Source organism: Cherax quadricarinatus, unplaced genomic scaffold (assembly GCF_038502225.1).
Source record: "Cherax quadricarinatus isolate ZL_2023a unplaced genomic scaffold, ASM3850222v1 Contig129, whole genome shotgun sequence".
Lineage (NCBI taxonomy): Eukaryota > Metazoa > Arthropoda > Malacostraca > Decapoda > Parastacidae > Cherax > Cherax quadricarinatus.
In genome coordinates this window covers 245,216-273,194 of record NW_027195155.1, presented here as the reverse complement: position 1 = coordinate 273,194, position 27,979 = coordinate 245,216, and the positions used below count along the sequence as shown (strand labels likewise).

Here is a 27,979-nt window from a genome sequence, read left to right as displayed (position 1 = left end):
ATAAGGGACTAAAATTAAGTAATGGTAAGCAAAGTTAAATGGGCAGATGGTAGGAATTATAATATAAACTTATAATATAAAAATACAATTTGAAATGGTACTTGCAATTGCACTAGAGTCTGGTAAAGGTTGTTGACAAGATCAAGATTATACCTAGATTTAAATTGACAAAATAAAATTCACAATTAAAGTACCAAAAGAATAATAGTAAAAAAAAAACAATGGTAATGTCTTGATTATAATATGATAGTAAGATGGTAGACAGGTACACAGGTACAAGGGATAATATAAAGGTTGGGGTTGAATATAAAAACTTGAAAATTTGGCTACAAAATGTTATGAGAAGTATAAAATAATGTTTAATGTACAAAATTAAAATTGACTGGTAGTAAATATGGTGTTTAATAAAATTTTAGTAAGTAATAATGATTACAAAAAAGTGAAAAAGTAATGTTTATTTCATTCAATATTGCACTGGTAGTTATACTTGAGGTTATATGGCAGTACAAGGTAATTAAGAGTAATCTAGGATAGTAAATGTGGTATTAAAACAGGTAAAGGTAATTAGACAAGTAATGGTTATTAAATGTCAAAATTGTTAAGAGTAAATTGAAATTTTAGTAAAAATGATATTTATTAATTTTAGTAAGTAATATCAATTGATAGTATTTAAAAAAAAAATATGAGGTAGTAATATGGACAGAGAAAGTATCAATTCAACTAATGTTTAAGCGAACAATAGTAAATAACAAAATCACATAAGGTGACCTATGCTTACTAGTAAAATCACAAAATGAGGTAGTTGATTATTTAATTACTAAGAGATTGTACAATGAAATTTGAACAATAATGGAGCAAAACGTACACTACACTACGTAGGCTTTTTAGTTGGACATTGTTTAGTTATTCTCTGTAAGATTGGTATCCCTGAGAAATCGTGATAGATCATTCTCGTTCGTGATTGTGTACAGTTGACCTACATTTGTTTTCCTAACTAGAATTTTCCCATCCCGTGTGAAGCATTGGTGTATTGTGTCATTATTCTCTCGCTTAAGTTTTCTGACTCTATACAGGAGGTTTTGACGTTTTTTGGTAAGACACTCGTTTATATATACTTAATGATCTGACATTATAACTGAATACTGCTATGTTATTGTTGGCACTGAGTAGTGTCTTAGCCTGACCAGCGGTGTAATAAAGGCAATTGTTGTTAGGATTGTGTATGTCATTTAATAAGAGGTTAATATCAGGATCAGTGTTTGCAATCATATGACTAATGCAGGATTAAGATTGTATAACTAACAGAAAAGATATTATTATCTATTAATAATGGTTGATATAGTGACTATGACAAGTATTAAATCAATATTGCACAACTTTTAGGATTCAATATTGCACTGGAGGTAATATGAAAATTTAAAAGGCAGTACATAGTATTGGTATATAAAGAACTATTTTAAAAGATTATACAGAGACTAAACAAATAATAATACAAAAATATAAAATGGACAGATAGTAAATATGATATTAAATTTAAACCGTAAGATTTGACTTGTAGCACAAAATATAAGCAAGTACAGGTCTACCATCACTAATTTGGCATCACTCGGATTTGCTGGATTAGCGAGTTTTCTGGATTACAGACCCCTCAGGGAAGGTTCCTTGATGTTGGTGAGGGGCTCTTGATTTAGGGAATTGAATCTGTGCTCCAGTTCCCCAAATTAAGCCTGAATGCCTTCCACCCCCTCCCCCCCAGGTGCTGTATAATCCTACGGGTTTAGTGCTTCTTTGATTATAATAATAATCTGGATTACAGAGTGGTTAGGTTAGAATACACTTAATTAACCTATCAATAGAGACTCTTTCTGCTTTATCTTCCTCATTGTCATCACTAGTGTCTCCTCCACTGGCTTGTTGCTGGGGATTTACAACCATCTGCACAATTTCTGAGTCAGTATAATGATGAAATTTGAAATTATGCTAGCCGAAATTAGTGCCGGATTACTGATGGAGCCGGATAACTGATTGCCGGATTAGTGATGGCCAATCTGTAATAACACATAAGCATGTTAGGAGTGAATTGAGATGAATGGTTTTTGGGACCTGATGAGCTGTTGGAGTGTGAGCAGGGTAACATTATGTGAAGGGATTCGGGGAAACCTGTTAGCCGGACTTAAGTCCTGAAAATGGGAAGTACAGTGGACCCCCGCATATGATCACCTCCCAATGCGACCAATTATGTAAGTGTATTTATGTAAGTGCGTTTGTACGTGTATGTTTGGGGGTCTGAAATGGACTAATCTACTTCACAATATTTCTTATGGGAACAAATTCGGTCAGTACTGGCACCTGAACATACTTCTGGAATGAAAAAATTTCGTTAACCGGGGGTCCACCGTACAATGTCTGCACTTTGAAGGAGGGGTTTGGGATATTGGCAGTTTGAAGAGATGTCTAAACTGTCATATCTGAGCGGCTCTGCAAAGACAGTGATTATGTATGAGTGATGGTGAAAGTGTTGAATGATGATGAATTTTTTTTCTTTTTTTTGGGGGGTCACCCCACCTCAGTGGGAAACAGCTGATGTGTTAAAACAAAAATATGGTGGGCTTCTCCTTATATTCCAAATTTCAGCTCTATTGTAGCTGCCTCCAAGGGAATCTGACCATTTACAACATCCCGTGACATTTACGTATTTCTTAGTCTTCCATTTAAGTTGATTCACTCATTTTTGGCTTCGATAACACCTGATTTGTCTCTATTATACTGTCCAGCATATTCTATAACTACGCCATATTTCAGCGCCACACAACCTGTCTGTTGTTTCTCTCACGGCTAGAAATTTTCTAAAAGTCACACCAACACTACAGTTTTTAAATAATATTATATTATTTACATAATATTACATTATTCAATATTTATACAAAAATTGAAAAATTTTGACAAATATAATTCTTGTTTATTCTGCTGATATATTATGTTCAGTGCTACAGCATATACACCTACCATCCGACTTACGACCGAGTTCGGTTCCGAGAAACCGGTCGTAAGCCGAAATGGTCATAAGTCGAACTTTACTACTGAATATCAACAAAACATTTTTATAATGACTTTATTTTATTGTTTTATTTTCGTATTTCATGTTTTACTTTACTTTTTATGTTGTTAGTACTGTATTTTATACTGCAAGGTTTAGGATAAACACTGTGTACAACACAAATACAGTGGACCCCCGGTTAACGATATTTTTTCACTCCAGAAGTATGTTCAGGTGCCAGTACTGATCGAATTTGTTCCCATAAGGAATATTCTGAAGTAGATTAGTCCATTTCAGACCCCCAAACATACACATACAAACGCACTTACATAAATACACTTACATAATTGGTCGCATTCGGAGGTAATCGTTATGCGGGGGTCCACTGTACTTGTTTATTTCCCAGAAATTTGGCGTAAAAAACACGGTCGTAAGTCGAGTGGTCGTAAGTCGGATGGTAGGTGTATTGTAGTTACTGGTGACTGTGAATGAACATTTCAACTTTACAATGGTTCAGTTTCCAATATTTCCACTTATGGTATTGTGTATTGTGAATTGTTGTAGTTATGGTATTGTGGGTTTTATTTAACTCGTATCATTGTTCCAGGTTCGGCCGACATCTCTACGTGCATCCTCACAGCAAAACAGAGAAATTGAGCGATTGATCACCAAACAGCGGCGGATGACACTGGATGACTGGAGGGATCATGGTGGAACAGCTGGCCGGGTGGACTGCTCCGGCATCTGGGCTGACACAAGGGAACATATGCCATCCGCTAGGACGGAACACCGGCAGAGCGATGGAAGGAACGGAGCGTTCCGGCCATGGCAGAACAACAGCCGGGAAGGCACTTCTGCCCGGCCGTGTCCTTGGCCCTGGCCGGGCGAAGGAAGGATGGAAGTGTTCTCGACCAGGACGAGGCCTCGGCCACGGCGGAATGACTGGAACAGAGTTGAAGTGTTCTCAAACTACTGTCGCCATTGTGGTGGGCGAAAGTGAGGTCAACCCGGGTATTATGACCCCAGACCTGTACTCTAGAGTCCATCAAACTGCATAGATGGCCATGGCCATCATAACACTGGCCATCATGACCATGGAAGGGTGGCCCTGCTCATCATAGCACCAGCCATCATGACCCTGGATGAGTGGCCCTGGTCATCATAACCCTGGATGGGTGGCCCTGGCCATTATGGCCATGGAAGGGTGGCCTTGCTTATAGCACTGGCCATCATGACCCTGGATGGGTGGCCCAGGTCATCATAACACTGGCCATAATGACCCTGGATGGGTGGCCCTGGCCATTATAACACTGGCCATCATGGTTTTGGATGGGTGGCTCTGGCCATCATAACACTGGCCATCATAGAAATGGCCATTGTGACACTGGATGGGTGGACCTGGCCATCATAGCACTGACCTTCATGGCACTGGATGGGTGACCCTGGCCATTATAACACTGGCTATCATAGCACTGGCCATCATGGCACTAGACAAGTGGCCCTGGTCATCATAACACTGATCATCATGGCACTGGATGGGTGGCCCTGGTCATCATAACACTGGCCATCATAACACTGGCCATCATGGCACTGGATGGGTGGTGCTGGTCATAACACTGGCCATCATGGCCCTTGATGGGTAGCTCTGGCCATCATAACACAGACCATCATAGCACTGTCTTTCATAGCACTGGATGGGTGGCCCTGGACGAGTGGCTCTTGCCGTTGTAACACTGGCCATTGTGGCACTGGACATATGGATGTGGCCTTCATAGCACTGGCCATCATGGCCCTGGAAGGGTGGTTCTAGCCATCAGAACACTGGCCATCATAGCACTAGATGTATTGCACTGGCCACCATGGCACTGGATGGGTGGCCCTGGCCACGATAACTGGAAATCATAGTACTGGCCATCATGGCCCTCGATGGGTGGCTCTGGCCATCATAACACTGACCGTCATAGCACTAGATGTGTTACACTGGCCATCATGGCCCTGGATGGGTGGCCTTGGCCATCAAAACACTGACCATCATAGCACTGGCCATCATGGCATTGAACAGGTGGCTCTGGCCTTCATAACACTGGCCATCATTGCCCTTGACATGTGGCCCTGGCCATCATAACAGACCATCATAGCACTAGCCATGATGGCCCTAAAAGGGTGACCCTGGCCTTCATAGCACTGGCAATCATGGTACTGGGTGGGTGGCCCTGGCTATTATATCACTGATCATAGCACTGGCCATGATGGCCGAGAATGGATAGCCTTGGCCATCATAGCACTGGAAATCATAGCAATGGCCATCATGGCTCTCAATGGGTGGCTATGGCAATCATACCACTGACCATAATAGCACTAGATGTGTTGCACTGGCCATCATGGCCCTGGTTGGGTGGCCCTGGCCATCATAACACTGGCCATCATGGCCCTGGCCACCATAGCCCTGGCTATCATGACACAGCAACAATATTTGGACTACCTCCACCACTTCAGGCTGAAGGACTAACCACCTTAAATTACTTGACACTTTCCACTGTCTCTCTGAAATTGACTGATGAAGCCAGTAAAGACTACCGGGTGTTGCACAGGTGTTTAATTTATACAGGAGCTTTATAAGAAAACGGATTGTATATAGTAGACTACTGCTGGAGAGTTCCTGGAGTATACCTGGAGAGGGTTTCGGAGGTCAATGCCCCCACGGCTCGGTCTGTGACCAGGGCTCATGGTGGATCAGGGCCTGATTAACCAGGCTGTTACTATTGACTGCATGTAACCCGATTCACTAACCACAGCCCGGCTGGTCAGGTACTGACTTTAGGTGCCTGTCCAGTGCCTTCTTGAAGACAACCAGGGGTCTTGAAGACAGCCAGGAGTCTTGAAGACAGCCAGGGGTCTTGAAGACAGCCAAGGGTCTTGAAGACAGCCAAAGGTCTTGAAGACAGTCAGGGGTCTTGAAGACAACCAGGGGTCTTGAAGACAGCCAGGGTCTTGAAGACAACCAGGGGTCTTGAAGACAGCCAGGGGTCTTGAAGACAGCCAGGGGTCTTGAAGACAGCCAGAAGTCTTGAAGACAGCCAGGAGTCTTGAAGACAGCCAGGGGTCTTGAAGACAGCCAAGGGTCTTGAAGACAGCCAAAGGTCTTGAAGACAGTCAGGGGTCTTGAAGACAACCAGGGGTCTTGAAGACAGCCAGGGGTCTTGAAGACAACCAGGGGTCTTGAAGACAACCAGGGGTCTTGAAGACAGCCAGGGGTCTTGAAGACAGCCAGGGGTCTTGAAGACAACCAGGGGTCTTGAAGACAACCTAGGGTCTTGAAGAAGCCAGGGATCTTGGACAGCCAGGGGTCTTGAAGACAACCAGGAGTCTTGAAGACAACCTAGGGTCTTGAAGACAACCAGGGGTCTTGAAGACAACCTAGGGTCTTGAAGAAGCCAGGGATCTTGGACAGCCAGGGGTCTTGAAGACAGCCAGGGGTCTTGAAGACAACTAGGGGTCTTGCAGACAGCCAGGGGTCTTGAAGACAGCCAGGGGTCTATTGATAATCCCCCTTATGTATGCTGGGAGGCAATTGAACAGTCTTGGGCCCCTGACACTTATTGTGTTGTCTCATATCATGCTAGTTACACCCTTGGTTTTCACTGGGGTAATGTTGCATCATCTGCCGAGTCTTTGCTTTCATAGGGAGAGATTTTTGTGTGCGATTTTGGTACTTATCTCTCAAGGATTTTCCAAGTGTATATTATCATGTATCTCTCTCACCTACATTCTAGGGAGTACAGGTTCAGGAACTTCGTGTTCCCAGTAACTGAGGTGTTTTATCTCCGTTAAGCGCACCGTGAAGGTTCTCTGTACATTTTCTAGGTCAGCAGTTTCACCTGCCTTGAAAGGTGCTGTTAGTGTGCAGCAATATTCCAACCTAGATAGAACAAGTGACCTGAAGAGTGTCATCATGGGCTTGGCATCCCTAGTTTTGAAGGTTCTCATTATCCATCCTGTCATTTTTCTAGCAGATGCGATTGATACAATGTTATGGTCCTTGAAGGTGAGATCCTCCGACATGATCACTCCCAGGTCTTTGAAGGTGAGATCCTCCGACATGATCACTCCCAGGTCTTTGAAGGTGAGATCCTCCGACATGATCACTCCCAGGTCTTTGAAGGTGAGATCCTCTGTGTTACACTCCATGGGTTGTAACCACTCAGATAGTTTCCTTTTGGTTAGAGCATAACAACATTGGTCAGAGAGGTTGGGGTAATAATAGTAATCCTTTGGAAATCTTATTTTAATGAAACAATTATAAATGAAATACTATACAGCAAGAAACCCAATCTTACGTTCAAATTCTCATTAAGAGAGTTTGATACAATAATTTCAATTAATAATCTACTAATCTCACCATTTAACTCTTTTAGAAAGGTTTAGGGTAACGAAATAGTTATCTTTCATAAGTGACATGAATTACCAGACTTCAGGAAACTAATGGCAAAGGCAAGACAATAGACTTGGTATAAAGTTTAAGTTTAAGCTAGGAGCTTTGTGTTGAAGACCCGTACCGAGTCAGAGCTAGGAGCTGACTGACTCACTCAACTACTCCATAGTATGACTTCAACTCGGCCAGAAGACCTGTACCGAGTCAGAGCTAGGAGCTGACTGCCTCACTCAACTACTCCATAGTATGACTTCAGCTCTGCCAGAAGACCCGTACCGAGTCAGAGCTAGGAGCTGACTGCCTCACTCAACTACTCCATAGTATGACTTCAGCTCTGCCAGAAGACCCGTACCGAGTCAGAGCTAGGAGCTGACTGACTCACTCAACTACTCCATAGTATGACTTCAGCTCTGCCAGAAGACCCGTACCGAGTCAGAGCTAGGAGCTGACTGACTCACTCAACTAATTCATAGTATGACTTCAGCTCTGCCAGAAGGCGACGTGTGGCGTCAATTCTAGAACCACCAATTGGTCACTACAGTAGTGGTTACACATTCGTAATACCTAACCTAATAATACAAAGAGAGTACTTTTGATGATTCATACTGTACCCGATAATAATATATAGTGGAACCTGCTTTATCTAGCTAGTAATAAAGTGGTTCGCAATATATTATTACAGAACTTATTTTAACCAGGCCTTTTATTTTTGTATAGTATAATGGAGTGAAGTAGTGGCGCGTAACACACACATATATATATATATATATATATATATATATATATATATATATATATTATTATTATTATTATTATTATTATTATTATTTTTTATTATCACACTGGCCGATTCCCACCAAGGCAGGGTAGCCCGAAAAAGAAAAACTTTCACCATCATTCACTCCATCACTGTCTTGCCAGAAGGGTGCTCTACACTACAGTTTTTAAACTGCAACATTAACACCCCTCCTTCAGAGTGCAGGCACTGTACTTCCCATCTCCAGGACTCAAGTCCGGCCTGCCGGTTTCCCTGAACCCCTTCATAAATGTTACTTTGCTCACACTCCAACAGCACATCAAGTATTAAAAACCATTTGTCTCCATTCACTCCTATTAAACACGCTCACACATGCCTGCTGGAAGTCCAAGCCCCTCGCACACAAAACCTCCTTTACCCCCTCTCTCCAACCTTTCCTAGGCCGACCCCTACCCCGCCTTCCTTCCACTACAGACTGATACACTCTTGAAGTCATTCTGTTTCGCTCCATTCTCTCTACATGTCCGAACCACCTCAACAACCCTTCCTCAGCCCTCTGGACAACAGTTTTGGTAATCCCGCACCTCCTCCTAACTTCCAAACTACGAATTCTCTGCATTATATTCACACCACACATTGCCCTCAGACATGACATCTCCACTGCCTCCAGCCTTCTCCTCGCTGCAACATTCATCACCCATGCTTCACACCCATATAAGAGCGTTCGTAAAACTATACTCTCATACATTCCCCTCTTTGCCTCCAAGGACAAAGTTCTTTGTCTCCACAGACTCCTAAGTGCACCACTCACTCTTTTTCCCTCATCAATTCTATGATTCACCTCATCTCTCATAGACCCATCCGCTGACACGTCCACTCCCAAATATCTGAATACGTTCACCTCGTCCATACTCTCTCCCTCCAATCTGATATTCAATCTTTCATCACCTAATCTTTTTGTTATCCTCATAACCTTACTCTTTCCTGTATTCACCTTTAATTTTCTTCTTTTGCACACCCTACCAAATTCATCCACCAATCTCTGCAACTTCTCTTCAGAATCTCCCAAGAGCACAGTGTCATCAGCAAAGAGCAACTGTGACAACTCCCACTTTGTGTGCGATTCTTTATCTTTTAACTCCACGCCTCTTGCCAAGACCCTCGCATTTACTTCTCTTACAACCCCATCTATAAATATATTAAACAACCATGGTGACATCACACATCCTTGTCTAAGGCCTACTTTTACTGGGAAATAATTTCCCTCTTTCCTACATACTCTAACTTGAGCCTCACTATCCTCGTAAAAACTCTTCACTGCTTTCAGTAACCTACCTCCTACACCATACACTTGCAACATCTGCCACATTGCCCCCCTATCCACCCTGTCATACGTCTTTTCCAAATCCATAAATGCCACAAAGGCCTCTTTAGCCTTATCTAAATACTGTTCACTTATATGTTTCACTGTAAACACCTGGTCCACACACCCCCTACCTTTCCTAAAGCCTCCTTGTTCATCTGCTATCCTATTCTCCGTCTTACTCTTAATTCTTTCAATAATAACTCTGCCATACACTTTGCCAGGTATACTCAAGAGACTTATCCCCCTATAATTTTTGCACTCTCTTTTATCCCCTTTGCCTTTATACAAAGGAACTATGCATGCTCTCTGCCAATCCCTAGGTACCTTACCCTCTTCCATACATTTATTAAATAATTGCACCAACCACTCCAAAACTATATCCCCACCTGCTTTTAACATTTCTATCTTTATCCCATCAATCCCGGCTGCCTTACCCCCTTTCATTTTACCTACTGCCTCACGAACTTCCCCACACTCACAACTGGCTCTTCCTCACTCCTACAAGATGTTATTCCTCCTTGCCCTATACACGAAATCACAGCTTCCCTATCTTCATCAACATTTAACAATTCCTCAAAATATTCCCTCCATCTTCCCAATACCTCTAACTCTCCATTTAATAACTCTCCTCTCCTATTTTTAACTGACAAATATATATAATGTAAGGTTATGAGGATAACAAAAAGATTAGGTGATGAAAGATTGGATATCAGATTGGAGGGAGAGAGCATGGAGGAGGTGACTGTATTCAGATATTTGGGAGTGGACGTGTCAACGGATGGGTCTATGAAAGATGAGGTGAATCATAGAATTGATGAGGGGAAAAGGGTGATCGGTGCACTTAGGAGTCTGTGGAGGCAAAGAGGGGAATGTATGAGAGTATAGTTTTACCAACGCTCTTATATGGGTGTGAAGCATGGGTGATGAATGTTGCAGCGAGGAGAAGGCTGGAGGCAGTGGAGATGTCATGTCTGAGGGCAATGTGTGGTGTGAATATAATGCAGAGAATTCGTAGTTTGGAAGTTAGGAGGAGGTGCGGGATTACAAAAACTGTTGTCCAGAGGGCTGATGAGAGGTGGGGGAGGTGGTTCGGACATGTAGAGAGAATGGAGCGAAACAGAGTGACTTCAAGAATGTATCAGTCTGTAGTGGAAGGAAGGCGGGGTAGGGGTCGGCCTAGGAAAGGTTGGAGGGAGGGGGTAAAGGAGGTTTTGTGTGCGAGGGGCTTGGACTTCCAGCAGGCATGCGTGAGCGTGTTTGATAGGAGTGAATGGAGACAAATGGTTTTTAACCCTTTGACTGTCGCAACCCCCAATCCTGAGGTGTCTCCTGGTGTCGCAAAATTTAAAAAAAAAAAAAATTATTTTTTCTTATGAAATGATAGAGAATCTTTTCCCGATTGTAATGACACCAAAAAAACGAAATTTGATGGAAAACTGACGGAATTATGCTCTCGCGAAGTTAGCGACCTCGGCGCTGTTTACAAATCGGCGATTTCGCCCACTTTGAGCCCTATTTTCGGCTAATTCCATTGTTCCAGTCGCCCAAACTCATAGCTATTTCTTTAGAACTTCATTTTTTCTATCGATTGAATACAAGAAACTGCCCATTTACTGATTTCAACTACCTAATAATGTGGTCAGAAATTTGCAATTTGGCCAATTTCACGAAAACTAAAAAATATGACAATTTCAAAATAAGGTTCAGAACGAACAATGCAGACATTCCTGGCTCTAAAATAACATTTTCTTTGTTCATCAGTCACGTCTCCAGGCCCTTCTGATATTACTCTTGCTTTCTATTTTGAATTTTTATTCAAACAAAAAATATTAGACTTACTATTATGCAGACTACTGCAATGCTGTAATAACTGTATAAATAACATCAACCCATTCATGACTGCATATTAGAATGGCTAGTTGGACATTTATTGGACAATGGCATCATTTGTTTACTTTTGAACATTGGAAAAAATCAAACATTTCCCCTACTTTGAGCTCCATTTCTAGGTTCTTTTTATAGTAAAATAAATCAAAATCACCTCTATTTCTGTAATATGTTTTCCATTCTATCAAATGAGACCAAGAAAACGAGAATACAACCATAAATACTATACGAAAATAGACCACAAAGTCGGCATTTTAATTAAAAAAAACGGTCGGAGTTTTTTTTTCTCACTATGCACTGCATGCTCCAGGATTTTTTTTATATGGTGCACACTGACCACACAGACCCATTCTCTCACATGTGGGCCTACCAGCTTTCTCCTGCTTGATTTGAAGCCGCTAGAATTAATAAGTATATATACGTCAAACACGGCACCTCGTAAAACGTATATATACGGCCGCGACAGTCAAAGGGTTAATACTTGACGTGCTGTTGGAGTGTGAGCAAAGTAACATTTATGAAGGGGTTCAGGGAAACCGGCAGGCCGGACTTGAGTCCTGGAGATGGGAAGTACAGTGCCTGCACTCTGAAGGAGGGGTGTTAATGTTGCAGTTTAAAAACTGTAGTGTAAAGCACCCTTCTGGCAAGACAGTGATGGAGTGAATGATGGTGAAAGATTTTCTTTTTCGGGCCACCCTGCCTTGGTGGGAATCGGCAAGTGTGATAATAATAAATAATATTAAATAATGTATATATATATATATATATATATATATATATATATATATATATGTATGTCGTGCCGAATAGGCAGAACTTGCGATCTTGGCTTTAATAGCAATGCTCATCTTGCCATATAGCACAAGCGAAAATTTGTGTATGGAATAATTTCGCCAAAATCATTCTGAACCTAACGAAAAAAATACATTTCACTGTGTTTGTTTAGCATTAAATTACTGTAAACAAATCTAAAATATATTTAGTTGGGTTAGGCTAAAATAAATTGTTCTTGTTATAATAAGGTTAGGTAAGTTTTCTAAGATTCTTTTAGTGCAAAATTAAAAATTTTTACATTAACATTAATGATAAAAATATATATTTAAACGCATAAGAGAAAATTTCAGAAAGGACTTAATTTTAAATGAGTTCTTGCTAATTGACCAGTTTTACATATTCGGCACGACATTATATATATATATATATATATATATATATATAAGGCTTCTATAACACATGGTTAGGTTGAAATTCTAGACATAACATATATATACAGAGATTATTTTAGTGAATAAGGTCTTATTTCCCATAAGGAAGCAGTCAGAATACAACAGAATATGTCCAGGCCGGATAATCAACCTTGGCCAGTTACCAGAGACGAGCAGCGGTGTTCTCGTTGGCTGCTACTTCTGCACTGCTCGTCCCTCAACCTTGAGTATACAGGTCAGGTGGGTCACGTGACTCACCAACACTCAGCAGAGTAGTTGACCAAAAGGGGGGGGGAAAGGGGGATTATAACCATTGAACACCACAGCTTAACCATAGACCAGTACACATAGTGGCAGGCACGTTGCTATACCTTCAATTTAACTAATCATGGCCATGTACATAAATAATAAGAATAAGCCTTAATAATACAAGGACGTTCATTACCAATTTAGCTATAAAGGAAAGGACTGCAATGTAATATAAAGGAAGGTTAACAATATGGGCATGACACTCTGGCATGATCACTCCCAGGTCTTTGACATTAGTTTATAGCTCTATTGTAAGTTTGGAATTTGTTGTATACTCTGATGAAATTTTAATTTCCTCACGTTTTCCATATTAGAGTAATAGGAATTTCTCATCATTGAACTTCATATTGTTTTCTGCAGCCCGTTGAAAAAGTTGATGCCTGCCTGGAGCCTTGCAGTGTCTGCAGTGGAGAACACTGTCATGCAAATTTGGGTGTCATCTGCAAAGGAAGTCACTGCGGTGTGGCTTATATCCTTGTCTGTGTCTGATATGAGGATGAGGAACAAGACGGGAGCGAGTACTGTACCTTGTAGAACACTGGGAGCGAGTACTGTACCTTGTGGAACACTGGGAGCGAGTACTGTGCCTTGTGGAACACTGGGAGCGAGTACTGTGCCTTGTGGAACACTGGGAGCCAGTACTGTGCCTTGTGGAAAACTGGGAGCGAGTACTGTGCCTTGTGGAACACTGGGAGCGAGTACTGTGCCTTGTGGAACACTGGGAGCGAGTACTGTGCCTTGTGGAACACTGGGAGCGAGTACTGTGCCTTTTGGAACACTGGGAGAGAGTACTGTGCCTTGTGGAACACTGGGAGCGAGTACTGTGCCTTGTGGAACACTGGGAGCGAGTACTGTTCCTTGTGGGACACTGGGAGCTAGTACTGTTCCTTGTGGAACACTGGGAGCCAGTACTGTGCCTTGTGGAACACTGGGAGCGAGTACTGTGCCTTGTGGAACACTGGGAGCGAGTACTGTACCTTGTGGAACACTGGGAGCGAGTACTGTACCTTGTGGAACAGAGCTTTTCACCGTGGCTGCCTCAGATTTTACTCTCTTTACTACTATGCTTCGTGTCCTATTTGTTAGGAAATTATAGATCCATCTACCAACTTTTCCTGTTATTCCTTTAGCACGCATTTTGTGTGCTATTACACCATGGACACACTTGTTTAAGACTTTTGCAAAGTCTGTGTATATTACATCTGCATTCTTTTTGTCTTCTAGTGCATCCAGGACCTTGTCGTAGTGATCCAATAGTTGAGACAGACAGGAGCGACCTGTTCTAAACCCATGTTGCCCTGGGTTGTGTAACTGATGGGTTTCTAGATGGGTGGTGATCTTGCTTCTTAGGACCCTTTCAAAGATTTTTATGATATGGGATGTTAGTGTTATCGGTCTGTAGTTCTTTGCTGTTGCTTTACTGCCCCCTTTGTGGAGTGGGGCTATGTCTGTTGTTTTTAGTAACTGTGGGACGACCCCCGTGTCCATGCTCCCTCTCCATAGGATGGTAAAAGCTCGTGATAGGGGCTTCTTGCAGTTCTTGATGAACACGGAGTTCCATGAGTCTGGCCCTGGGGCAGAGTGCATGGCCATGTCATTTATTGCCATTTCAAAGTAATTTGGTGTCAAGATAATATCAAATAGGTTTGAGTCTACCAAATTCTGTGTCTCTCTCATAAAAAAATTAATTTAGGTCTTCGACTCTCAGTCTAGTTAGTGGCTCACTAAAAACTGAGTCATATTGGGACTTGAGTAGCTCACTCATTTCCTTGCTGTCATCTGTGTAGGACCCATCTTGTTTAAGTAGGGGCCCAATACTGGACGTTGTTCTCGACTTTGGCATAAAAGAAATATTTTGGCTTCATTTCTTCCCACGTTTCTTGACTCCTGTAAGATTCCTTTAGCTTAAGTTCGATGTTTGTTATTTCTCTGACTAATATCTCCCTAAGTATTACAGATATATTGGCCTCCTTTAGTAGTTCTGTTATTCTTCACCGTCGCCTATATTGGGAGCATCTTTCTCTTGCTAGTTCACATCTCCTTTTTTTAATGTAATATGCATTGAACATACCTCGAGTACCACAGAGTTAATTTGTTCTAGACATAGGTTTGGAAATAGAGAGATAAAGATACAAATAGAGAAAGAAACAGAAAGATATAGAAATACATTGAGGAGGATAGATATAGAAATAGAGATAGAAACAGAGAGATAAAGAGATATAGAAATAGAAAGAGATAGAAATAGATACAGAATTAGAGCTAGAGAGGTTATATAAACGCAGATATAGTGAGATATCTTTATTTTCACTAATACAAAGGACACTGATGTACGTGCTAAGGACTACTGGTGTACGTGATGCACAACCTGCAACACAGACCAGCTGTGTTGCAGTGTTGCAGTCCCTGGTGCACCTTGGAGCAGTGTTGCTGCTGTTGTGTGGCGCCCACAGCCAGCGAGGCGCCCACAGGGGCCCACAGGGGCCACTATTTGGGCCCCCTAAGGGGGTCCGGTTGGTCCCTTGGGAGAGGAGTCCAAGGGGCATCAGGGAGAGGGGGGTTTGGGGGCCCACAGGCAGGTCAAGGAGCTTGAGTTATGCTTGGAGGGCCCTGATGTCATGGAGGGCCCCTTCATGGGGTGGAATATGGGGGCCATGAATGGTATATGGTGGCCATGAATATTATATGGGGCCATGAATAGTATATGGGGCCATGAATGGTGTATTTGGGCCATGCCTGGTACATGGGGCCATGCTTGGTATATGGGGCCATGAATGGTATATGGGTGCAATGCCTGGTATATGGGGGTCATGCCTGGTATATGAGGCCAAGAATGTTATATGGGGATCATTCCTGGCATTTGGGGCCATGACTAATATATGGGAGCCATGAATGGTATATGGGGGCCATGCCTGGTATATTTGGCCATGCCTGGTATATGGGGCCATGACTGGTATATGGGGGCCATGAATGGTATACGGGGGCCATGCCTGGTATATGGGGCCATGATTGGTATATGGGGTCTATGAATGAAATATGGGGCAAAAAGTATTATATGGGGCCATGAATGTTATATGGGGCCATTTCTCGTATATGGGGCCATGAATATTATATGGGGGCCATACCTGGTATATGGTACCATGCATGGTAAATTGGGGCCATGCTTGGTATATGGGACCATGAATGGTATATGGGGGCAATGCCTGGTATATGGGGGCCATGCCTGGTATATGGGGCCATGACTGGTATATGGGACCAAGAATGTTATATGGAGACCATTCCTGGCATTTGGGGTCATGAATGATATATGGGAGCCATGAATGGTATATAGGGGCCATGCCTGGCATATGGGGGCTATTAATGGTATCCCCTCAGGGAAGAATCCTTGATGTTGGTGAGGGGTTCTTGATTTAGGGAATTGGATCTGTGCTCCAGTTCCCCGAATTAAGCCTGAATGCCTTCCACATCCCCCCCCCAGGCACTGTATAATCCTCCGGGTTTAGCGCTTCCCCTTGATTATAATAATATGAATGGTATATGGGGGCCATGCCTGGTATATGGGGGCCATGACTGGTATATGGGGGCCATGACTGGTATATGGGGGCCATGACTGGTATATGGGGCCAAGAATGTTATATGGGGGCCATGAATGTTATATGGGGCCATTTCTGGTATATGGGGTCAGGAATATTATATGGAGGCCATGCCTGGTATATGGAGCCATGACTGGTATATTGGGCCATGAATGTTATATGGGGACAAGAATGATATATAGGGCCATGAATGTTTTATGGGAGCCATGCCTGGTATATGGGGCATGAATGGTATAAGGGGGCCATGCCTGGTATATGGTGGCCATGAATATTATATAGACCCATGAATATTATATAGACCCTGGTATATGGGGGCCATGAATGGTATATGGGAATCGTGACTGGTACATGGGGCCATGAATGTTATATGGGGACATGAATGTTATATAAGGTCCATGCCTGGTATATGGGGGCCATGAATGTTATATGGGGACCATGCCAGGTATATGAGAGCCATGCCTAGTATATGGGACCATGAATGGTGTATGGGGCCATGCCTAGTATATGGAGACTATGAATGTTATATGGGGCCATGACTGGTATATAGGACCATGAATGGTATATGGTGGCCATGACTGGTATATGAGGACCATGACTGGTATATTTGGCCATGACTGGTGTATAGTGGCCATGGCTGGTATATGGGGCCATGACTGGTATATGGTGGCCATGAATGTTATATGAGGCCATCACTGGTATATAATGGCCGTGACTGATATATGGGCCATGCCTGGCATATGGGGGCCATGCCTGGAACATTACATGAGGGCCCATTACTATTTAATTGCAATATGGAGCAGTCCAGGGCCCATATACCAGGGCCCATATACCAGGTTCCATATACCTGGGCCCATATATCAGGCCCCATATATCAGGCCAATATACCAGAGTCCATTACTGTTTAATTGCAATATAGGGCCCTCCAGGGCCCTCACTAAGGTCTATTACTTTCTGATTGCAATATGGAGATCCTCAGGGCCCTCAGTAGGACTTGTTACTGTTTGATTGCAATATTGGGCCCTCCAGGGCCCTTACTAGGACCTGTCACTGATTGCAATATAGGGCCCTCACTAGGGTCCATTTCTGTTTGATTGTATTATGGGGCCCTCCAAGGCCCTCAGTAGGACCTGTCATTGTTTGATTGCAATATAGGGGCCCTCCAGGGCGCTTTCAAGTCCGTTGGCGATGTCTTGGAGCAGCGGGAGTCGTCAGTCAGTGTTGATGGTCGAAATCCATCTTGATCTACAGTTTGGGGGGATCAGTCACATACGTCAGCTCGTTTAAGTAGTACCTGGGAAGAAGTGGAACTGAAGTGAGTCACAGAGGCCAAAATTACAATTATTTACGTGGGTTTGTGACCTTTATTGATTTCTCCCCATTAGGGGAGTCCCTGGTGGTGTCCCACAGGGAAGTGTCCTAGGTCCTCTTCTCTGTCTCATACACATAAATGACCTACCAGATACATCACAACTACACAAACCCACAACCAGTTACAGTTGGTGTCCCACAGGGAAGTGTCCTTGGTCCTCTTCTCTGTCTCATACACGTAAATGACCTACCAGATACATCTCAACTACACAAACCCACAACCAGTTACAGTTGGTGTCCCACAGGGAAGTGTCCTTGGTCCTCTTCTCTGTCTCATACACATAAATGACCTACCAGATACATCACAACTACACAAACCCACAACCAGTTACAGTTGGTGTCCCACAGGGAAGTGTCCTAGGTCCTCTTCTCTGTCTCATACACATAAATGACCTACCAGATACATCTCAACTACACAAACCCACAACCAGTTACAGTTGGTGTCCCACAGGGAAGTGTCCTAGGTCCTCTTCTCTGTCTCATACACATAAATGACCTACCAGATACATCTCAACTACACAAACCCACAATATTTGCAGCTGACACTACATACTGGACGTTGTTCTCCTTGCCAACCTCAACAGAACACATGACCATAACACAAGACACAGATCACTCTCTGATGTTCCTCGCGTCCATCTCACACTATGCAAAAACTGAATACACATAAAAGGCCCTAAAATCTGGAATTAATTACCTGTAAATATAAAAGAAACACTTCCTGTTTATAAATTCAAGTCTCTTCTAACAAATTACTCACTACAACTAAATAAATAGTGAATAATTGTATCTCATTATTGTATCTCATGAATATCTAACCTGTGACCCTATTAAACTTAGTTATTTTAATAAGATGACCTAACATAATCCTCCATACTAGTGAACGTTCAGCAACACACTGATGACCTTATGACCTGTCTTTGTAATACTTGTACTAATTGTTATCTGTTTACAATAATATTTGTACCACTGAATATATCATTGCTAAGTTAATCTTAAGTTAATTTTAAGCTGACCATAATGTTGTGTATACAAGGGACCTCTGGTATGTTGTACTGTAATAACTTTGTACCTCACTGTATTATGTCTAGATTAATAAATATGGGGGGTAGGGGACGTTGTGGGCCATATATGGTCACTAGTGGTGGGGTAGGAGATAATGTGGGCCATATATGGTCACTAGTGGTGGGGTAGGAGATAATGTGGGCCATATATGGTCACTAGTGGTGGGGTAGGGGATAATGTGGGCCATATATGGCCACTAGTGGTGGGGTAGGGGATAATGTAGGCCATATATGGTCACTAGTGGTGGGGTAGGGGATAATGTAGGCCATATATGGTCACTAGTGGTGGGGTAGGGGATAATGTGGGCCATATATGGCCACTAGTGGTGGGGTAGGAGATAATGTGGGCCATATATGGTCACTAGTGGTGGGGTAGGAGATAATGTGGGCCATATATGGCCACTAGTGGTGGGGTAGGAGATAATGTGGGCCATATATGGTCACTAGTGATGGGGTAGGGGATAATGTGGGCCATATATGGCACTAGTGGTGGGGTAGGAGATAATGTGGGCCATATATGGTCACTAGTGGTGGGGTAGGAGATAATGTGGGCCATATATGGCACTAGTGGTGGGGTAGGAGATAATGTGGGCCATATATGGTCACTAGTGATGGGGTAGGGGATAATGTGGGCCATATATGGCACTAGTGGTGGGGTAGGAGATAATGTGGGCCATATATGGTCACTAGTGATGGGGTAGGGGATAATGTGGGCCATATATGGCACTAGTGGTGGGGTAGGAGATAATGTGGGCCATATATGGTCACTAGTGGTGGGGTAGGAGATAATGTGGGCCATATATGGCCACTAGTGGTGGGGTAGGAGATAATGTGGGCCATATATGGTCACTAGTGATGGGGTAGGGGATAATGTGGGCCATATATGGCACTAGTGGTGGGGTAGGAGATAATGTGGGCCATATATGGCACTAGTGGTGGGGTAGGAGATAATGTGGGCCATATATGGCACTAGTGGTGGGGTAGGAGATAATGTGGGCCATATATGGTCACTAGTGGTGGGGTAGGAGATAATGTGGGCCATATATGGCACTAGTGGTGGGGTAGGAGATAATGTGGGCCATATATGGCACTAGTGGTGGGGTAGGAGATAATGTGGGCCATATATGGCACTAGTGGTGGGGTAGGAGATAATGTGGGCCATATATGGTCACTAGTGGTGGGGTAGGGGATAATGTGGGCCATATATGGCCACTAGTGGTGGGGTAGGAGATAATGTGGGCCATATATGGCACTAGTGGTGGGGTAGGAGACATTGTGTGCCATATATGGCCACTAGTGGCCATATATGTTGTAGTCTTGCTACTGCTACCATAGGAAGACTACAACACCTGCCACTACAACACCTGCCACTACAACATCTGCTACAACACCTGCCACTACAACACCTGCCACTACAACACCTGCCACTACAACACCTGCCACTACAACACCTGCCACTACAACACCTGCCACTACAACACCTGCCACTACAACACCTGCCACTACAACACCTGCCACTACAACACCTGCCACTACAACACCTGCCACTACAACTGCTACAACACCTGCTACTACAACACCTGCCACTACAACTGCTACAACACCTGCCACTACTACACCTGCTACAATATCATCTGCCGCTACAACTCCTACAACAACACCTGCTACTACAACACCTGCTACAACAACAACACCTGGCACTCACCAGTCGTGGGCAGTGCCACAATCAGAGTTGTACTGCCAGTCACACACACACACGGTACTGCTGGCTGTAGCAAGACTACAACAACACCTGCTACAACAACACCTGCTACAACAACAACACCTGCTACTACAACACCTGCTACAACAACAACACCTGGCACTCACCAGTCGTGGGCAGCGTGACAGTCGAAATTATGCTGCCAGTCACACACACGGAACTCCTGGTTGAAGGCAGTATCGTTGGCACACATGTAGGGAATCCTACGACCATCCTCGTCACACATGTGGAACAGTTGGCAGTTAAACTCCTGGTCAGCGTAGAACCCGACGGGGCGGTCAGTGCAGTCGAAGGTGAAGGTAACGTTGGGGAACTCTTCCCACCGCTTGCTCTGTGGTGGGGGAGTGATGGTTAGATGGTGGGGGAGTGATGGTAGAGTGGGGAAGTGATGATAGAGTGGGGGAGTGATGGTTAGATGGTGGGGGAGTGATGGTGGATTGGGGGAGTGATGGTTAGATGGTGGGGGAGTGATGGTGGATTGGGGGAGTGATGGTTAGATGGTGGGGGAGTGATGGTGGATTGGGGGAGTGATGGTTAGATGGTGGGGGAGTGATGGTGGATTGGGGGAGTGATGGTTAGATGGTGGGGGAGTGATGGTGGAGTGGGGGGAGTGAGGGTTAGATGGTGGGGGAGGGATGGTGGAGTGGGGGAGTGATGGTTAGATGGTGGGGAGTGATGGTGGAGTAGGGGGAGTGATGGTTAGATGGTGGGGGAGTGATGGTGGAGTGGGGGGAGTGATGGTTAGATGGTGGGGGAGTGATGGTGGAGTGGGGAAGTGATGGTGGGGCGAGGGAGTGATGGTTAGATGGTGGGGGAGTGATGGTTAGATGGTGGGGGAGTGATGGTAGAGTGGGGGGAGTGGTGGCTAGGTGGTGGGGGATTGATGGTGGAGTGGGGGGAGTGATGGTTAGATGGTGGGGGAGTGATGGTGGATTGGGGGAGTGATGGTTAGATGATGGGGGAGTGATGGTTAGATGATGGGGGAGTGATGGTGGAGTGGGGGAGTGATGGTTAGATGGTGGGGGAGTGATGGTAGAGTGGGGGAGTGATGGTTAGATGGTGGGGGAGTGATGGTAGAGTGGGGGAGTGATGGTTAGATGGTGGGGGAGTGACGGTAGAGAGGGGGAGTGATGGTTAGATGGTGGGGGAGTGATGGTGGAGTGGGGGGAGTGATGGTTAGATGGTGGGGGAGTGATGGTGGATTGGGGGAGTGATGGTGAGATGATGGGGGAGTGATGGTTAGATGATGGGGGAGTGATGGTGGAGTGGGGGGAGTGATGGTTAGATGATGGGGGAGTGATGGTGGAGTGGGGGAGTGATGGTTAGATGGTGGGGGAGTGATGGTAGAGTGGGGGAGTGATGGTTAGATGGTGGGGGAGTGATGGTGGAGTGGGGGAGTGATGGTTAGATGGTGGGAGAGTGATGGTGGATTGGGGGAGTGATGGTTAGATGGTGGGGGAGTGATGATAGAGTGGGGGAGTGATGGTCAGGTGGTGGGGTAGTGATGGTGGAGTGGGGGAGTGATGGTTAGATGGTGGGTCAGTGATGGTGGAGTGGGGGAGTGGTGGTTAGATGGTGGGGGAGTGATGGTGGAGTGGGGGAGTGATGATTAGATGGTGGGGGAGTGAAGGTGGGGTGAAGGAGTGATGGTTAGATGGTGGGAGAGTGATGGTGGATTGGGGGAGTGATGGTTAGATGGTGGGGGATTGATGGTAGAGTGGGGGAGTGATGGTTAGATGGTGGGGAAGTGATGATAGAGTGGGGGAGTGATGGTTAGATGGTGGGTGAGTGAGGGTGGGGTGGGGGAGTGGTGGTTAGATGGTGGGGGAGTGATGGTGGAGTTGGGGAGTGGTGGTTAGATGGTAAGGGAGTGATGGTGGAGTTGGGGGAGTGATGGTTAGATGGTGGGGGAGTGATGGTAGAGTGGGGGAGTGATGGTTAGATGGTGGGGGAGTGATGGTAGAGTGGGGGAGTGATGGTTAGATGGTGGGGGAGTGATGGTTAGATGGTGGGGGAGTGATGGTTAGATGGTGAGGGAGTGATGGTGGATTGGGGGAGTGATGGTTAGATGATGGGAGAGTGATGGTGGATTGGGGGGAGTGATGGTTAGATGGTGGGGGAGTGATGGTGGATTGGGGGGAGTGATGGTTAGATGGTGGGGGAGTGATGGTCGAGTGGGGGAGTGATGGTTAGATGGTGGGGGAGTGATGGTGGAGTGGGGGGAGTGATGGTTAGATGGTGGGGGAGTGATGGTGGAGTGGGGAAGTGATGGTTAGATGGTGGGGGAGTGATGGTGGAGTGGGGGGAGTGATGGTTAGATGGTGGGGGAGTGATGGTGGAGTGGGGGGAGTGATGGTTAGATGGCGGGGGAGTGATGGTGGAGTGAGGGAGTGATGGCTAGATGGTGGGGGAGTGATGGTGTGGTGGGGGAGTGATGGTTTCGTGGGGGAGTGATGGTGGAGTGGGGGAGTGATGGTTAGATGGGGCGTGAGTGATGGTGGAGTGGGGGAGTGATTAGATGGAGGGGGAGTGAGGGTGGGATGGGGGAATGGTGGTTAGATGTTGGGGGAGTGATGGTGGAGTTGGGGGATCATGGTGGAGTGGGGGAGTGATGGTGGAGTGGGGAGTGATGGTGGGGTGGGGGAGTGATGGTGTGGTGGGGAGTGATGGATAGATGGTGGTGGAGTGATGGTGTGGTAGGGGACCGATGATGGAGTGGGGGAGTTATGGTGTGGTGGGGGAGTGATGGTTAGATATTGGAGTGATGGAGTGGTGGGGGAGTGATGGTGGAGTGGAGGAGGGATGGTGTGGAGGGGAGTGATGGTGGGGTGGGGGAGTAATGGTGGGGTGGGGGAGTGATGGTGTGGTGGGGGAGTGATGGTGTGGTGGGGGTGTGATGGGGGGGTGGGGGAGTGATGGTGTGGTGGGGCAGTGATGGTGGGGTGGGGGAGTGATGGTGTGGTGGGGCAGTGATGGTGTGGTGGGGCAGTGATGGTGGGGTGGGGGAGTGATGGTGTGGTGGGGCAGTGTTGGTGGGGTGGGGGAGTGATGGTGTGGTGGGGCAGTGATGGTGTGGTGGGGCAGTGATGGTGTGGTGGGGCAGTGATGGTGTGGTGGGGCAGTGATGGTGTGGTGGGGCAGTGATGGTGTGGTGGGGCAGTGATGGTGTGGTGGGGCAGTGATGGTGTGGTGGAGCAGTGATGGTGGGGTGGGGCAGTGATGGTGGAGAGGGGGAGTAATGGTGTGGTGGGGAAGTGATGGTGGGGTGGGGGAGTGATGGTGGGGTGGGGGAGTGATGGGGTGGTGGGGGAGTGATGGTGGAGTGGAGGAGTGATGGTGGAGTGGGGGAGTGATGGTGTGGAGGAGTGATGGTGGAGTGGGGGAGTGATGCTGGAGTGGGGGAGTGATGGTTGAGTGGGGGAGTGATGGTGGAGTGGGGGAGTGGTGGGGGAGTGATGGTGGAGTGGGGGAGTGATGGTGGAGTGGGGAAGTGATGGTGGAGTGGGGGAGTGATGGTCGAGTGGGGAGTGATGGTGGAGTGGGGGAGTGATGGTGTGGTGGGGGAGTGATGGTGTGGTGGGGGAGTGTTGGTGTGGTGGGGGAGTGATGGTGGAGTGGGGGAGTGATGGTGTGGTGGGGAGTGATGGTGTGGTGGGGGAGTGATGGTGTGGTGGGGGAGTGATGGTGTGGTGGGGGAGTGATGGTGTGGTAGGGGAGTGATGGTGTAGTGGGGCAGTGATGGTGGTGTGGGGGAGTGATGGTGTGGTGGGGGAGTGATGGTGTGGAGGGGGAGTGATGGTGGAGTGGGGAGTGATGGTGTGGTGGGGGAGTGATGGTGTGGTGGGGGAGTGATGGTGTGGTGGGGGAGTGATGGTGTGGTGGGGGAGTGATGGTGTGGTGGGGCAGTGATGGTGGCGTGGGGGAGTGATGGTGGAGTGGGGGAGTGATGGTGTGGTGGGGGAGTGACGGTGTGGTGGGGGAGTGATGGTGTGGTGGGGGAGTGATGGTGTGGAGGGGGAGTGATGGTGTGGTGGAGGAGTGATGGTGGAGTGGGGGAGTGATGGTGTGGTGGGGGAGTGATGGTGTGGTGGGGGAGTGATGGTGTGGTGGGGGAGTGATGGTGGGGTGGGGGTGTGTGGGTGTGGGGGGGGTGTGTTGGTGGGGGGGGGGAGTGATGGTGTGGTGGGGGAGTGATGGTGTGGAGGGGGAGTGATGGTGTGGTGGGGGAGTGATGGTGGAGTGGGGGAGTGATGGTGTGGTGGGGCAGTGATGGTGTGGTGGGGGAGTGATGGTGGGGTGGGGGAGTGATGGTGGAGTGGGGGAGTGATGGTGTGGTGGGGGAGTGATGGTGTGGAGGGGGAGTGATGGTGTGGTGGGGGAGTGATGGTGGAGTGGGGGAGTGATGGTGTGGTGGGGGTGTGTTGGTGTGGTGGGGGAGTGTTGGTGTGGTGGGGGAGTGATGGTGGAGTGGGGGAGTGATGGTGTGGTGGGGGAGTGATGGTGTGGTGGGGGAGTGATGGTGTGGTGGGGGAGTGATGGTGTGGTGGGGGAGTGATGGTGGGGTGGGGGAGTGATGGTGTGGTGGGGGAGTGATGTTGTGGTGGGGGAGTGATGGTGTGGAGGGGGAGGTGATGGTGTGGTGGGGGAGTGATGGTGTGGTGGGGGAGTGATGGTGGAGTGGGGGAGTGATGGTAGAGTGGGGGAGTGATGGTTAGATAGTTGGGGAGTGATGGTGGAGAGGGGAGTGATGGTGTGGTGGGGGAGTGATGGTGTGGTGGGGGAGTGATGGTGTGGTGGGGGAGTGATGGTGTGGTGGGTGGAGTGTTGGTGTGGTGGGGCAGTGATGGTGTGGTGGGGCAGTGATGGTGTGGTGGGGCAGTGATGGTGTGGTGGGGCAGTGATGGTGTGGTGGGGCAGTGATGGTGTGGTGGGGCAGTGATGGTGTGGTGGGGCAGTGATGGTGTGGTGGGGCAGTGATGGTGTGGTGGGGCAGTGATGGTGTGGTGGGGCAGTGATGGTGTGGTGGGGCAGTGATGGTGTGGTGGGGCAGTGATGGTGTGGTGGGGCAGTGATGGTGTGGTGGGGCAGTGATGGTGTGGTGGGGCAGTGATGGTGTGGTGGGGCAGTGATGGTGTGGTGGGGCAGTGATGGTGTGGTGGGGCAGTGATGGTGTGGTGGGGGAGTGATGGTGTGGTGGGGCAGTGATGGTGTGGTGGGGCAGTGATGGTGTGGTGGGGCAGTGATGGTGTGGTGGGGGAGTGATGGTGTGGTGGGGAGTGAGTGATGGTGTGGTGGGGCAGTGATGGTGTGGTGGGGCAGTGATGGGGGGGGGGGGCTGTGTTGGTGTGGTGGGGCAGTGATGGTGGGGTGGGGCAGTGATGGTGTGGTGGGGCAGTGATGGTGTGGTGGGGGAGTGATGGTGTGGTGGGGGAGTGATGGTGGAGAGGGGGAGTGATGGTGGGGTGGGGGAGTGATGGTTTGGTGGGGGAGTGATGGTGGAGTGGGGGAGTGATGGTGTGGTGGGGGAGTGATGGTGTGGTGGGGGAGTGATGGTGTGGTGGGGGAGTGATGGTGGAGTGGGGGAGTGATGGTGTGGTGGGGGAGTGATGGTGTGGTGGGGGAGTGATGGTGTGGTGGGGCAGTGATGGTGTGGTGGGGGAGTGATGGTGTGGTGGGGGAGTGATGGTGTGGTGGGGGAGTGATGGTGTGGTGGGGGTGTGTTGGTGTGGTGGGGGAGTGATGGTGTGGTGGGGGAGTGATTGTGTGGTGGGGGAGTGATGGTGGAGTGGGGGAGTGATGGTGTGGTGGGGGAGTGATGGTGAGGTGGGGGAGTGATGGTGGAGTGGGGAGTGATGGTGGGGTGGGGGAGTGATGGTGTGGTGGGGGAGTGATGGTGTGGTGGGGGAGTGATGGTGTGGTGGGGGAGTGATGGTGTGGTGGGGCAGTGATGGTGTGGTGGGGCAGTGATGGTGTGGTGGGGCAGTGATGGTGTGGTGGGGCAGTGATGGTGTGGTGGGGCAGTGATGGTGTGGTGGGGCAGTGATGGTGTGGTGGGGCAGTGATGGTGTGGTGGGGCAGTGATGGTGTGGTGGGGCAGTGATGGTGTGGTGGGGCAGTGATGGTGTGGTGGGGCAGTGATGGTGTGGTGGGGCAGTGATGGTGTGGTGGGGCAGTGATGGTGTGGTGGGGCAGTGATGGTGTGGTGGGGCAGTGATGGTGTGGTGGGGCAGTGATGGTGTGGTGGGGCAGTGATGGTGTGGTGGGGCAGTGATGGTGTGGTGGGGCAGTGATGGTGGAGTGGGGCAGTGATGGTGTGGTGGGGCAGTGATGGTGTGGTGGGGCAGTGATGGTGTGGTGGGGCAGTGATGGTGTGGTGGGGCAGTGATGGTGTGGTGGGGCAGTGATGGTGTGGTGGGGGAGTGATGGTGTGGTGGGGCAGTGATGGTGTGGTGGGGCAGTGATGGTGGGGTGGGGCAGTGATGGTGTGGTGGGGCAGTGATGGTGTGGTGGGGCAGTGATGGTGGGGTGGGGCAGTGATGGTGTGGTGGGGCAGTGATGGTGTGGTGGGGGAGTGATGGTGTGGTGGGGGGAGTGATGGTGTGGTGGGGCAGTGATGGTGTGGAGGGGCAGTGATGGTGTGGTGGGGCAGTGATGGTGTGGTGGGGCAGTGATGGTGTGGTGGGGCAGTGATGGTGTGGTGGGGCAGTGATGGTGTGGTGGGGCAGTGATGGTGTGGTGGGGCAGTGATGGTGTGGTGGGGGAGTGATGGTGTGGTGGGGGAGTGATGGTGTGGTGGGGGTGATGGTGTGGTGGGGCAGTGATGGTGTGGTGGGGCTGTGATGGTGTGGTGGGGCAGTGATGGTGTGGTGGGGGAGTGATGGTGTGGTGGGGCAGTGATGGTGTGGTGGGGTGGTGGGGGTGTGTTGGTGTGGTGGGGGAGTGATGGTGTGGTGGGGGAGTGATGGTGTGGTGGGGGAGTGATGGTGTGGTGGGGGAGTGATGGTGTGGTGGGGGAGTGATGGTGTGGTGGGGCAGTGATGGTGTGGTGGGGCAGTGATGGTGTGGTGGGGCAGTGATGGTGTGGTGGGGCAGTGATGGTGTGGTGGGGCAGTGATGGTGTGGTGGGGCAGTGATGGTGTGGTGGGGGAGTGATGGTGTGGTGGGGCAGTGATGGTGTGGTGGGGCAGTGATGGTGTGGTGGG

General features: G+C 47.7%; 2 protein-coding genes across 3 annotated transcripts in view; one reads left to right on the top strand and one right to left on the bottom strand.

Moving 5' to 3' along the window:
* Positions 1 to 6,020, top strand: part of LOC128701009 (uncharacterized) — a 49,182-nt gene extending 43,162 nt beyond the window's left edge. For both annotated transcript variants that reach the window (XM_070080072.1, XM_070080071.1), the window contains exon 3: positions 3,645 to 6,020. In XM_070080072.1, coding sequence (XP_069936173.1) covers positions 3,645 to 4,037 — 393 coding nt within the window. In that variant the 3' untranslated portion in view covers positions 4,038 to 6,020. The remainder of the gene's footprint in view (positions 1 to 3,644) is intronic.
* A 9,502-nt stretch (positions 6,021 to 15,522) lies between these two features.
* Positions 15,523 to 27,979, bottom strand: part of LOC138851215 (U-scoloptoxin(01)-Er1a-like) — a 59,844-nt gene continuing 47,387 nt past the window's right edge. Inside the window, exons 4-6 of the mRNA XM_070080070.1 lie at positions 20,885 to 21,108; positions 16,331 to 17,874; positions 15,523 to 16,232 (exon numbers count right to left, since the gene is read on the bottom strand). Coding sequence (XP_069936171.1) covers positions 17,826 to 17,874; positions 20,885 to 21,108 — 273 coding nt within the window. The 3' untranslated portion in view covers positions 15,523 to 16,232; positions 16,331 to 17,825. The remainder of the gene's footprint in view (positions 16,233 to 16,330; positions 17,875 to 20,884; positions 21,109 to 27,979) is intronic.